The sequence below is a fragment of the Hyla sarda genome, chromosome 3 (assembly GCF_029499605.1).
Source record: "Hyla sarda isolate aHylSar1 chromosome 3, aHylSar1.hap1, whole genome shotgun sequence".
Taxonomy (NCBI): domain Eukaryota; kingdom Metazoa; phylum Chordata; class Amphibia; order Anura; family Hylidae; genus Hyla; species Hyla sarda.
The window spans coordinates 17,334,019-17,347,008 of NC_079191.1; the positions used below are offsets into that span (position 1 = coordinate 17,334,019).

At 46.2% G+C, this 12,990-nt stretch overlaps 1 protein-coding gene across 2 annotated transcripts in view; it reads right to left on the reverse strand.

Moving 5' to 3' along the window:
- Window positions 1-550: 550 nt before the first annotated feature.
- KIF13B (kinesin family member 13B) overlaps window positions 551-12,990 on the reverse strand; it is a 235,107-nt gene continuing 222,667 nt past the window's right edge. The window contains exons 39-40 of one of the 2 annotated variants that reach the window (XM_056563817.1): window positions 7,944-8,874; window positions 551-6,619 (exon numbers count right to left, since the gene is read on the reverse strand). In XM_056563817.1, the coding sequence (XP_056419792.1) occupies window positions 6,327-6,619; window positions 7,944-8,874 (1,224 nt within the window). In that variant the 3' untranslated portion in view covers window positions 551-6,326. Of the gene's footprint in view, window positions 6,620-7,943; window positions 8,875-10,653; window positions 10,864-12,990 lie in introns of those variants that run through there. The other variant, XR_008890892.1, reaches the window with a different exon arrangement.

A 12,990-nucleotide genomic window follows, 5' to 3' on the forward strand; every position in this document is an offset into this window, starting at 1 on the left:
CTCCTCCTCTGTGTACAGTGTATAGAGATATAGAAGTGCAGGATCTCCTCCTCTGTGTGTACAGTGTATAGAGATATAGTAGTGCAGGATCTCCCCCTCTGTGTGTACAGTGTATATAGACATAGAAGTGCAGGATCTCCTCCTCTGTGTGTACAGTGTATAGAGATATAGAAGTGCAGGATCTCCTCCTCTGTGTACAGTGTATAGAGATATAGAAGTGCAGGATCTCCTCCTCTGTGTACAGTGTATAGAGATATAGAAGTGCAGGATCTCCTCCTCTGTGTACAGTGTATAGAGACATAGAAGTGCAGGATCTCCTCCTCTGTGTACAGTGTATAGAGACATAGAAGTGCAGGATCTCCTCCTCTGTGTATAGAGACATAGAAGTGCAGTATCTCCTCCTCTGTGTACAGTGTATAGAGATATAGAAGTGCAGGATCTCTTCCTCTGTGTACAGTGTATAGAGATATAGAAGTGCAGTATCTCCTCCTCTGTGTACAGTGTATAGAGACATAGAAGTGTTAATACAAATAATAATGAACTCACCACATTCATGTTTAAAAAAAGTTTATTCATTAGACATTGTTGAGCATCATACAGTAGTTCAATAAAAATCATTTTTTTAAAATCTTGCAGTTTATTAGATGTCTCTTTGGAATTCAGCGTTTTAAATTTTTTCCCATCATTTTTTAAATCTATACAGTCCATTGTCCAAAAATTGCTTAAAAATTCTAGGAACAATTCTCCGGGCCCCCTAACACCGATCAATGTGAACATTACCGTGAAGTGTCTAGAACAGTGTTTCCCAACCCAGGCTGTCTGGGCATGCTGGGAGTTATAGTTGTGCAACAGCTGGAGGCACCCTGCCTCCAGCTGTTACACAACTATAACTCCCAGTGTGCCCGGACAGCCAAAGACTTTCTGGGCATGCTGGGATTTGTAGATTTGTAACAGCTGGAGGCACCCTGGGTTGGGAAACACTAGTCTAGAATCTACAACACTAAATAACCTGTACTGAAAACGTTCCGAACCCGGAATGTTCTATGATGGCTGGAGATCCACAATGTGCTCATTCCTCTCAACAGAGACATAATACATGAAAAAACGTATGAAAACATAATCGTATCGCGGCGCTTATCCTTACACCTTTGCAGCTGAGCAAATTAGGGACGTGGGAGTCCGTCTCTTCAGGCAAGAACAATTTTTTTTTTTTTAAATACAACATAACCATTTCCATAAAGCCAGGAAAAAGCATTGATTCCGGGCGCAATTATGACATTATTACGTTTATGTGCCAGCTGCTTTACTTGCAACAATTTACAAACTTAATCAAATCCCAGCAAAAATATTAGTGATACTATTCCCGTAGAAAAGAGAAAGAGAAAAAGAATAATAAAAAAAGAGAAATAGTCCCAGTGTAGATATAGAAGATGATTCAATATGGAGTCTTGTTTACCAAACCGCAATATAAAAAGTTTTTTTTTTGTCTAAAATATCTAGGAAAATTAAGGCACATCGTAAGTATTTACTACCAGATATAAGCCGATAGGTTTGTGAAGGCTGTAGTGGGTGCGGGCCACTGTGAGAAGAGGGGGGAGAGAAAATAGTCTCACATCAAGTGGCATCAAAGAATGGGTGGAATAATGTCATTACCCAAAATCCCCTCCATGTAGCTTGACCTTAGGCTGAGGTCAGTGACCCTCCACTGAAAAGCTTTAGACGATCTACTAGTTGAACCCACACAAATCTCTAACAGACATCTAAGCATGGGTGGAGTCATGGCAATAGTCCCCTCCCCTGCACAAAACACTGTCAAAGCACGGGTGGAATAATGCAATTACCCACAATCCCCTCCATGTAGCTCCTGTGGTGGAGCTTGATCTTAAGCTTTGAGGAAAGTGACCCTCCACTGAAAAGCTTTAGAGGATCAACTAGTTGAACGGAAAAGAATCTCACACTAGCATCAAAGCATGGGTGGAGTCATGGCAAGAGTCCCCTCCTCTGCACTAAACACTCAAAGCACGGGTGGAGTCATGTCAATCCCCTCCATGTAGCTCCTGTGGTGGAGCTTGACCTCAAGCTTTGAGGACAGTGACCCTCCACTGAAAAGCATTAGATGATCAACTAGTTGAATGAATAAGAATCTCACACCGACATCTAAACATGGGTGGAGTCAAGTCAATAGACCCAACCCTTGCACAAGTGCCATTACCCACAATTCCCCCCATGTAGATTACAGGACCCTCCTTGTGGTCGAGTTTGACCTGGATCTTCGTGGACAGTGGGTTAGTGACCCTCCACTGAAATGGTTTAGACCAGTGTTTTCAAAACAGTGTGCCTCCAACAGTTACAAAACTACAACTCCCAGCATGCCCGGACAGCTGTTGTCTGTCCGGGCATGCTGGAAGTTGTAGTTTTGCAACAGTTGGAAGCTCACTATTTAGATAATCAACTAGTTGAACGGCCAAATATCTAACAATGACATCTAAGCGTGGGTGGAGTCATGTCATTAGTCTCTGCCCTTGCTCAAAACACTGTCACCCCCAGCTGGGGCTTATTTAGTTTTTTTTTAACCAAAGAATAATTCATCTTCCCTGGGCTCAGCACCCATGTAGATCTCCCTAATCTGTGGCAGTGGGCTGCAGGCTCCAGCTATTACTGGACAATAAAAATCTATATTTATATATGTACATAATCTCTTAAAACCGCAGCAGCAGTGCAAGCAAAAGAAAAAAAATACAAAAAATGTTTACGAGACACGAGATGTTTTAATAAATTTTTTTGTTGCTTGATTTTAACAGCATATGGCTGATTAAGGTCAAGTAAAGTGCATTAAAATATGTACAAATGAATTTAAAAGGTACTTCCATAGTGTACAGATTGCTAGCCTCCTTCCCACAAAAAAAAATATTTTTTTTTTTATTTGGGTGGGGTGGCTTATCAACACAAGGGACATAACACAGCTCTGGCTTCGACTAAAAAAATGACAGTGGTCTTGAATAAGGTAGCCAGGGCAACTTTAGAAGAAGTGAGTGATCATATTTGGTCCAAGGTCCTTCATGAACTTTACCACCTACACAGGCAGGAGAATTTCTTGGTCCAAGGTCCTTCAAGAACTTCACCACCTACACAGGCAAGAGAACTCCTTGATCCAAAAGGTCCTTCAAGAACTTCACCACCTACACAGGCAAGAGAACTCCTTGGTGATCCAAGGTCTACTGAAGGATCTTTCTGCAAGAGACGAAACCCTATGTCTACAACTAACTCAACGGGATGAATATAGTTCAGCTACTTTCATAAAAAGAGGTCCAAAAACCAAAACAAACTATCGTCTGAAAGTACTTTCAAACAAGAAGACACGTTCTTAACAGAAAGGCAAATGTGGTTTGCAATAGATACTTGGCAGAGACATAATATAGAGCGATACTATAAAACTACTACACAAAAAAAAAACTACAAAAAGAGAACTTGAGGCTTTAGTAAGGTCTCGGGAAACTTTAAAAAGACAAATTAAAGGTGGCCTTAGCAAGTGATCTCAAGTCACCACGGTCCATCTTAGACTCGTGAAGCTAAATAGGTCGATGTGTCAGAATGTTACAAGGTGAAGAAGTAGAAGACCAATGCAGCACCTACAGAAGGATGCCTCAAGATGGAACTTCTGAAAGCCAAAACCATAGAGGTCTAAAAATATTTCCTATTAGAGGTTAAAAGAAGAAAAGTCATGAAAATTTCAGAAGCTCGATTGAGTGTCGATACTCAAGACAAGTAGCCCTCTATCTATACCCAATTCGTGAGAAGATGGCCTCAACACTTTATGCCAGTTGTAAACCATTGGCAGCACTTTTCATTTTATGAATAACATCTCTGGGGCCATGCGCCTACAAATCAGCTTCTCTCGAGAGAACAATATTGGTCCAGTGCTGGAAAGTCTTGATTGAAGTCAAGGAACACCTATGTTCTAGAGATCCTTGGGGGTCAACAAGCAAAGTAATCTGTCGATTGAATCTCAACTCTGTAGTCTTTTAGCTGCCTCCAGTCTGAGGTGGACTAAGGGGTTAAGGCACTTTGTAGGAAACATACAATGGACATATGTTTTTTTTTTGCTATAATTGACCCTTGGGATCAATGAGTTGCACATTGCGAGCTAATTCACACCTCCCCCCTACGTTCACATTTGGTCCTGATTTTCTGTGCATGTCATCCATGCCTCGATCCATATGTATTAGAGCTCACACAAGAGACAGATATGCATAGTAAATATTCCAGAAACCACAGTACACGCAGATACCATGTGCCAGTGAAAGTGCTATAATTGTGGATGACTATTACAGTGCGAACAACCGCACAGTCTGGATTACACCATTTGTGGTGCAGATGTTGCTCTACAGCAATGGTCTCCAACCTGAGGTTCTCTAGTGGTGTCATAACTGTAGTGTAGTAAGTGCAAGGTTGTGATGTGGATACAAAGTCTATAAGGGGCAAGAGGAAGGAATCATCAAAGGGGAAATATCATTTAGATATGAAGGAAGATATGGGGAGTCAACACGTACGGTTGTGGCAACAGGCTCTTAGTTGAGGTACACAAGTGACTGGCGCTCGGATACCAGTCTACAGAGTACAGAGAAGAAGAACAGAAAGTAATAAATGGCTCTATCAATACTGGAACCAGTTGTTCTAGATCCACATACTAAGTTTTTGCTAGTGATATACGACGAAAAGTCTCAATAGGAAAGCCCTTGTTCCAACACGGCCATTGGTCATGACATATGCCACGCTGCAATCAATCTCTAGTCGAGCGTTGTAGTGGTCATCAATAGACAATGATTAGATTGTATATCGCACCCCGCCATCTCCAATATTACAACTATTACCCTTCACCACATACCATAAATAACATAAATATAAGACCCGCCACCGTTTGTAAAACGTACTTGTGCTTTCATAGGTGTCACATCATGAATCTTAATCTTACATAAATTGCTAAGAGGCAGTGTTGAGGTCCTCCACCTAAAAATCTAATCTTCAAGGCAAAAAGAGACTAAGAAATGTGTGGGACGAGACCTAAGTCTCCTTGCCTCCTCTTTGCTCTCAACTTAAAGGGGTACTCCGCCCCTAGACATCTTATAAGCTGTCTAATCGCGGCGATCTCGGCTGCGGCACCCCAGACATCCGGTGCACGGAGCGAACTTCGCTCTGTGATGGATGACTGGCGATGCGGGGCAGAAGCTCGTGACGTCACAGCCACGCCCCCTCAATGCAAGTCTATTGGAGGGGCCTCCCATAGACTTGCATTGAGGGGGCAAGGACGTGACGTCACGAGCTTCCAGTGCTGCACCCGACACTCTAAACAAATGCCGGTGCAGAAAGGAGATCGTGGGGTCCCCAGACGCAGGACCCCCGGCAATCAGACATCTTATCCCCTATCCTTTAGATAGGGGATAAGATGTCTAGGGGCCGAGTACTCCTTTAAAGTCACCATTTATTCTTGAGCTCAAGATCTGATATATCAAAGAAAGGTCATTTGCTAGAGATAGGCCACCTGACCAGGTCGGCATTATTAATCAGGTTTTAATAAAAACCCATTTAGGTGGAGAACCTAAGAGGTGAAAAAAAAAAACAAGAGTGGTTTTATCATGCAAAAAAGTTCCCAAAAACTTCTTAAACAATATTAACATAACCAAGGATCATGGGTGCACAAAAATAAGAGTGCATATAGGGAGCTTTAATGGACATTGGTCAACGTAAGCTCTTGTCTACAACGTGACCGCCTTTGCTGCTCATTGCACATTATACTTTCCAAAAACCCACTGTGCATCCATACATGAAGCCCGCTAATATACATGTGTACACACAGATGTGACCGGACACACACTGGTCCCAGTCTATTTTCCCTTATGTCAGATTTCTGTCTGATTGTGACAAAGTGACTTAGAGGTCGGGCAGGATCATGGAAGAGCATGGAGCCTGCCTTAAAAACATACAACATACGTATAGAACATATTTACACATACACATATATACATGTTTAGAGAGGTGAAAGAAGAGGTGGAACACGCATGGTGAAGAGAGGTCTTAGGGTGGCTTTCCACACCTCATTGGCTCGACCGTGCCATCAGAATTGAAATCCATTCTCAACTCTGCTTCATGAGACACGTCATTGGATCAAAGCTGAGCCATGGTCACCGGTGTGAAGACGAAATACCGTACCGATGCTGCATTGTCTACTATGTATACAGCCGTACCTACAGGAACAGCATCGAATAAGTAGTGAAGAAGACTTATAAACGGCCATTGGAGATGATGTCCTTCTTTTAGTGTGTTGTAGATTAGTTAGCCCACGACTTTCGGTTCTCCGCCTTTTTTCGGGCATCTGCCTTTATGTTTGCAGCTCTATCTGACTTAGACAGGGCGGTGGTCAATGCCGAAAGATTTCCAGCAGATCCTGACAAGCTCCCACTTTTCCGGTCTTCTGAAGAGATTCCTCCCTGCAAACGCAACCCGGCACTTTTTCTCCGGCCTGTACCGGTGGCTTTCTTCACCCTATTGGGTCTAACCAAGACACCGTAGCCTGGGTTACATTTAAAGTAGTATTTGCCACCAACAGAGCCATCATTTTTGCCTAAAATGTGAAAAACAAAAGGACATAATGACTCAAGGGTGTCCTGAAGAAGATTTTATGTAAAACTAAGATTTGTTACACCTGGTTGGTCTTCAGCACAATAGGCTGGGTTTAAAAGGGTACTCCGCCAGAAAACAACTTATCCCCTATCCAAAGGTCACGGGGGTCCCGCTATAGAGGACCCAGGTGGTCTCTGGGCCAGCAGCGGTGGTGTTTGGAACATGGAGCTTCCGTGTTCATGACATCACCCCCACACCCCCGTAATTCATGTCTATAGGAGGGGGCATGACGGCTATGTAGAAGCAGTCACGCCTCCCCCCATAGACATGAATGGTGGGGGAGTGGCAGCTGTAGTCGCCAGTCATCCGCCAGTTCGCTCTGTGTACCAGATGACTGGGGTGCTGCATCGGAGACTGCGGAGGTCCCCAGCGGCAAGACCCCTGCGATTAGACATCTTTACCCCTATCCTTTGGATAGGGAATAAGATGTTTTCCGGTGGAGTACCCCTATAAGCTTGAACTATTTTATTACAATGAGGGGGGTCCATCCACTGGGGGCCCCCCCACCAATTGCGAGAAATAAGCTCTAGCACAATTGTGGCATCAAGTTTGAATGTAGCAGTGGCTGCAAAAGCATGCTGCTACACCAAAGTCTATTGATATAGACACCTGCATAATATAATATAACATGACAAACTCCGCTCCACTACCGCTCTACTATCAATATCTTCTGAATGAATATTATGACTTGTTTTTGTAAACTTCAACACAGACATTAGATATTTCTTATTCAATGCTTTCAAAAAGAGCCACCAAAAACGTTGATGGAGCCTTCCTTAAAGGGGTACTCCGGTGGAAAACATTTTGTTTTTTAATCAACTGGTGCCAGAAAGTTATACAGATTTGTAAATTACTTCTATTAATAAAAATCTTAATCCTTCCAGGTACTTATTAGCTGCTGTATGATCCACTGGAAGTTGTTTTCTTTTTTAATTTATTTTCTGCCTGACCACAGTGCTCTCTGCTGACACCTCTGTCCATTTTAGGAACTGTCCATGGGGATTTGCTATGGGGATTTGGGGGAAATGGCCTGAAACGCGTCGGAGTTCTGAGGTGCTCCAACCATGCACTTTTGTCCTTGTGCTCATTTTTTCCTTGCCTTCCATGGACTTTTAACCTGAATTACAATAAAGTATTATTTTTTACGCAGTGCTGGCTCCACCCTTCCTTGATTTAATTTACAAATCTGTTTAACTCTCTGGCACCAGTTGATTTAAAATAAGATGTTTTCCAGTGGAGTAACCCTTTAAAAGAAAGTTTCTTACCTGCAGGGAAGTCCAGTTCCACACCGATCCACATCCCTTCCTGAAAATCTGCAGGTCCAATGTATCTTACGATTCCGTTCTTATTGGTCCCGACGGTAACGTATTCACCCTCTTTCAACCATTCAGGAACCTCCTGAGATTCCTCTGAGTCAGATGTTGCTTCTGATGGGTCTTCACCACTTCCTACTTGGTCATTTAACTTCTCCCGACTTCCCTTTGCCCCTGTTCCCACCACCTTGGCCAAGCTTGTTGGTTCTCCTAGTTCATCCCCGAGCATCCGTGTGAAGGACTTCAGCTCCGATGTTTTTACCTTCTGTATTTTGAAAGGTGACAGTATGACTTTACTTTGGAGGTCGAGGTCAGAGGTTAATGGTTTAGGACCTTGGGAAGAAGAGTCCTTGGGGTCCCCTTTGTTTTCGAAGGATGTCAAGCCTGTCACTGGGAGCTTATCTTGGGAAGGAAGATCTTTGGAGGGGTCTATAGAGTTGTTAGAACTTAAGTCCTGATATTTCGTACGATAAAAGTCTTCATCCTGAATGGGTTCCTCCAGCTCCTTTCCATGCTCAGCTTTGTCTGAGGGATGATCACACAATGCTTCCAGCTTTCCCGCAAGGTCTTTCTCAGGCTCTTGAGAGGTAGGTATTGTAGCCAAGCTAATATTGGTAGCCACCGGACTGGGTGTTTGTCCTGTAGGCACTTCGTTCCCTGCGATTAAAGCCTCTGATAGTGTGGCTGTGGAAACGCTATGGGAGAAGTATCCGCTAGAAGCTTCACTGATCGGGCTTGGGGGTCCTTCTTGGGACTCCTGTACTGGAGAATCGAGGACTTTTGGTTGGGAAGGCACTGATGGTGACTTGTCACTTTTCTTGGCTTGCACCGGGGAGCGAGCAATCACTGGTTGCCGGATCCCAGCCCATTCTTCGTGGTTTACCTGGAAGGTGGGACAGAAGAAATAGTCAAGAAATAAAAGGGTACTCCAATGGATTTTTTTTTTTTAAATCAACTGGTGCCAAAAAGTTAAACAGATTTGTAAATTACTTCTATTTAAAAATCTTAATCCTTCCAGGACTTAGCTGCTGTATGCTCCACAGGAAGTTGAATTTCTTTCTGGAATAAATTTTTTTTTTTTCATATTTGTTTTTAATACAGATTAACGAAACAAGAATTTAACCTCCCCTCTTCTCCCTTACCTTCCCTGCACTCCACCCCCCACCTCCCCTTGCTGCAGTAAAGCGGTTCTTTAATTTGCAAACTTTTCAAAATACGTGGATATTTCTGACCAAGCTCTAACATCCATTTCTGGAATTCTTTTCAGTCTGACCACAGTGCTCTCTGCTGACACCTCTGTCCATGTCCGGAACTGTAGGAGTAGGAGCAAATCCCCCATAGCAAACCTCTCCTGCTCTGGACAGTTCCTGATACGGACAGAGGTGTCAGCAGAGAGCACTGTGGTCAGACTGGAAAGAACTCCAGAAAGAAGTACAACTTCCTGTTGAGCAGACAGCAGCTGATAAGTACTGGAAGGATTAAGATTTTTTTACATAGAAGTAATTTACAAATCTGCTTATCTTTCTGGCACCAATTGATTTAAAATAAGAGGTTTTCCAGCGGAGAACCCCTTTAAGGGTCTATTAACACGTACAGTATTCTGCGCAGGATTTTCTGCTGCAGATTTCAATGTAAACTGAATGACTGAACACAGCTTGAAATCCTGCGCATCAAACCTGCGCAGAATACTGTACGTGTGAATAGACCTGAAAAGTACGTTTCTAACCTGCAGGGAAGTCCAGCTCTACACTTAAAGGGGTACTCCTGTGGAAAACTTTTTTTTTATTTTTTTTTTTATAATCAACTGATGCCAGAAAGTTAAACAGATTTGTAAATCACTTCTATTAAAAAATCTTAATCCTTCCAGTACTTTTTAGGGGCTGTATACTAAAGAGAAATCCAAAAAACAAATGCATTTCCTGTGATGTCCTGACCACAGTGCTTTCTGCTGACCTCTGCTGTCCATTTTAGGAATTGTCCAGAGAAGCATATGTTTGCTATGGGGGATTTTCTCCTTTTCTGGACAGGTCCTAAAATGGACAGCAGAGAGCACTGTGGTCAGGACATCACAGGAAATGCATTTGTTTTTTGGATTTCTCTTTGGTATACAGCCCCTAAAAAGTACTGGAAGGATTAAGATTTTTTTAATAGAAGTGATTTACAAATCTGTTTAACTTTCTGGCACCAGTTGATAAAAAAATAAATAAAAAAAAGTTTTCCACGGGTGTACCCCTTTGACAAACAAAACAAAAAAAAATTCCTCCGGAGTACCCCCTTTAAATTAGAGATGAGATATTCTACACAAGGCTGTGAGTCTACACTGATAGGTGACAAAAATTGGGGGCTTGAGCAGCCACAGTCAGGAGGGTTTGGCGTCAAACATTCACTGACTATGGCAGTGTTTCCCAACCAGCGTGCCTCCAGCTGTTGCAAAACGACAACTCCCAGCATGCCCGGACAGCCTTCGGCTGTCCGGGCATGCTGGGAGTTGTCGTTTTGCAACAGCTGGAGGCACGCTGGTTGGGAAACACTGGACTATGGGGCGTCTACCATGTAGCAGGTTGGTAAGTGTTAATCCTGCGCAGTTGAGGACACATGCCGATCACCTCTTACAAAAGGACAAACTCTGCACAAGGAATATTTTTCTCCTCCTAATATTTACTTGAAAGTTGATTTATGAGACAGGCCTGGTCCTTTCGCTGCTCAGACTGCACGATTTATGGCTGCTGGAGGGTTGCAGTGATCTATATGTCTCTAGCAGTTCTTTGGCTGCACTTAAGGCCGGGATAAATCATGAATTTTCAACTGGCTGCCAAAGATTTATTTTTCGCTTCCAAATTTTCTTCCCCACCGCCTTCCATTTTCCTGGGGCCTGTCAATTTACAGGTGAAGAATTTAGAGGCAGCTTCTGAGATTAAACAGACCATTTCTCAGATCTATTTCCCAGAGGCAACATGTACTAAACTTGGGTAATCAATACTGTCTGTCGGAGCGAGGAGTTATGGGGGACGCACCGGGAGAGGGGGGGGGGGGGGGGGGGCTTGACATGACCTGGAAATTCAATTCTAAGTAAAGCTAAAACTTCATCAAACAACAGGGGTGTCCTTATCCCCCCTGCCACAATCATGACAGACCCCGGGGGTCACACAAGTGTCTGTCCGCCTGCTACACTACATCTCCCAGCATGCTCTAGAAGTACATTGGCAGGCTCTCTGAAGCAAGTTAATGTACTGTGTTTATCTGCAGTCGGATGTAAAGCTGAAAGTGACACCATATGACGTCTCAATGAGACGTATCGAATGACAAATCCAGCTCTACCTCAAATGCTATATATTTTTTCCACCTACATCTGACAAACCTAGCACAAGCACTGGTATTACTGGGCCAGCCCTGCTCCTTCACCTGTCCGAGCTAGCCAAGATGCGCCTCCTAACCCAGCCAGCCCCCCTACTTCACCTTACCAAGTTAGCCCTGCTGCACCACGTGACCTGGCCAGCCTTGCTGTTCCGTCTAACCATGCATGCCAAGCGGCACCGTCTGACCCAGCCGGCCCTGCTGCACCTCCTGACCCAGCCAGCCCTGCTGCACCTCCTGACCCAGCCAGCCCTGCTGCACCTCCTGACCCAGCCAGCCCTGCTGCACCTCCTGACCCAGCCAGCCCCCCTACTTCACCTTACCAAGTTAGCCCTGCTGCACCACGTGACCTGGCCAGCCTTGCTGTGCCGTCTAACCATGCATGCCAAGCGGCACCGCCTCCTGACCCAGCGCTGCACCTCCTGACCAAGCCAGCACTGCTGCACCTCCTGACCCAGCCTGCCCTGCTGCACCTCCTGACCCAGCCAGCTCTGCTGCACCTCCTGACCCAGCCAGCTCTGCTGCACCTCCTGACCCAGCCAGCCCTGCTGCACCTCCTGACCCAGCCAGCCCTGCTGCACCTCCTGACCCAGCCAGCCCTGCTGCACCTCCTGACCCAGCCAGCCCTGCTGCACCTTCTGACCCAGCCAGCCCCCCTACTTCACCTTACCAAGTTAGCCCTGCTGCACCACGTGACCTGGCCAGCCTTGCTGTGCCGTCTAACCATGCATGCCAAGCGGCACCGCCTGACCCAGCCAGCCCTGCTGCACCTCCACAACCAGCCAGCCCTGCTGCACCTCCTGACACAGCGCTGCACCTCCTGACCCAGCCAGCCCTGCTGCACCCCTTGACCCGCCAGCCTTGCTCCATCTCCTCACCTAGCCAGCCCTGCTGCACCTCCTGACACAGCCAGCCCTGCTCCATCTGCTCACCCAGCCAGCCCTGCTGCACCTCCTCACCCAGCCAGCCCTGTGGCTTCACTTCACCCAGCCAGTCCTGCTGCACCTCCTGACCCAGTCAGCCCTGCTGCACCTCCTGACCCAGCCAGCCCTGCTGCACCTCCTGACCCAGCCAGCCCTGCTGCACCTCCTGACCCAGCCAGCCCTGCTGCACCTCCTGACCCAGCCAGCCCTGCTGCACCTCCTGACACAGCCAGCCCTGCTGCACCTCCTGACCCAGCCAGCCCTGCTGCACCTCCTGACCCAGCCAGCCCCCCTACTTCACCTTACCAAGTTAGCCCTGCTGCACCATGTGACCTGGCCAGCCTTGCTGTGCCGTCTAACCATGCATGCCAAGCGGCACCGTCTGACCCAGCCGGCCCTGCTGCACCACCTGACCCAGACGGCCCTGCTGCACCTCCTGACCCAGTCAGCCCTGCTGCACCTCCTGACCCAGCGCTGCACCTCCTGACCCAGCGCTGCACCTCCTGACCAAGCCAGCACTGCTGCACCTCCTGACCCAGCCTGCCCTGCTGCACCTCCACAACCAGCCACCCCTGCTCTGCAGCCTGACCCAGCCAGCCCTGCTGCACCTCCACAACCAGCCACCCCTGCTCTGCCGCCTGACCCAGCCAGCCCTGCTGCACCTCCTGACACAGCGCTGCACCTCCTGACCCAGCCAGTCCTGCTGCACCCCTTGACCCAGC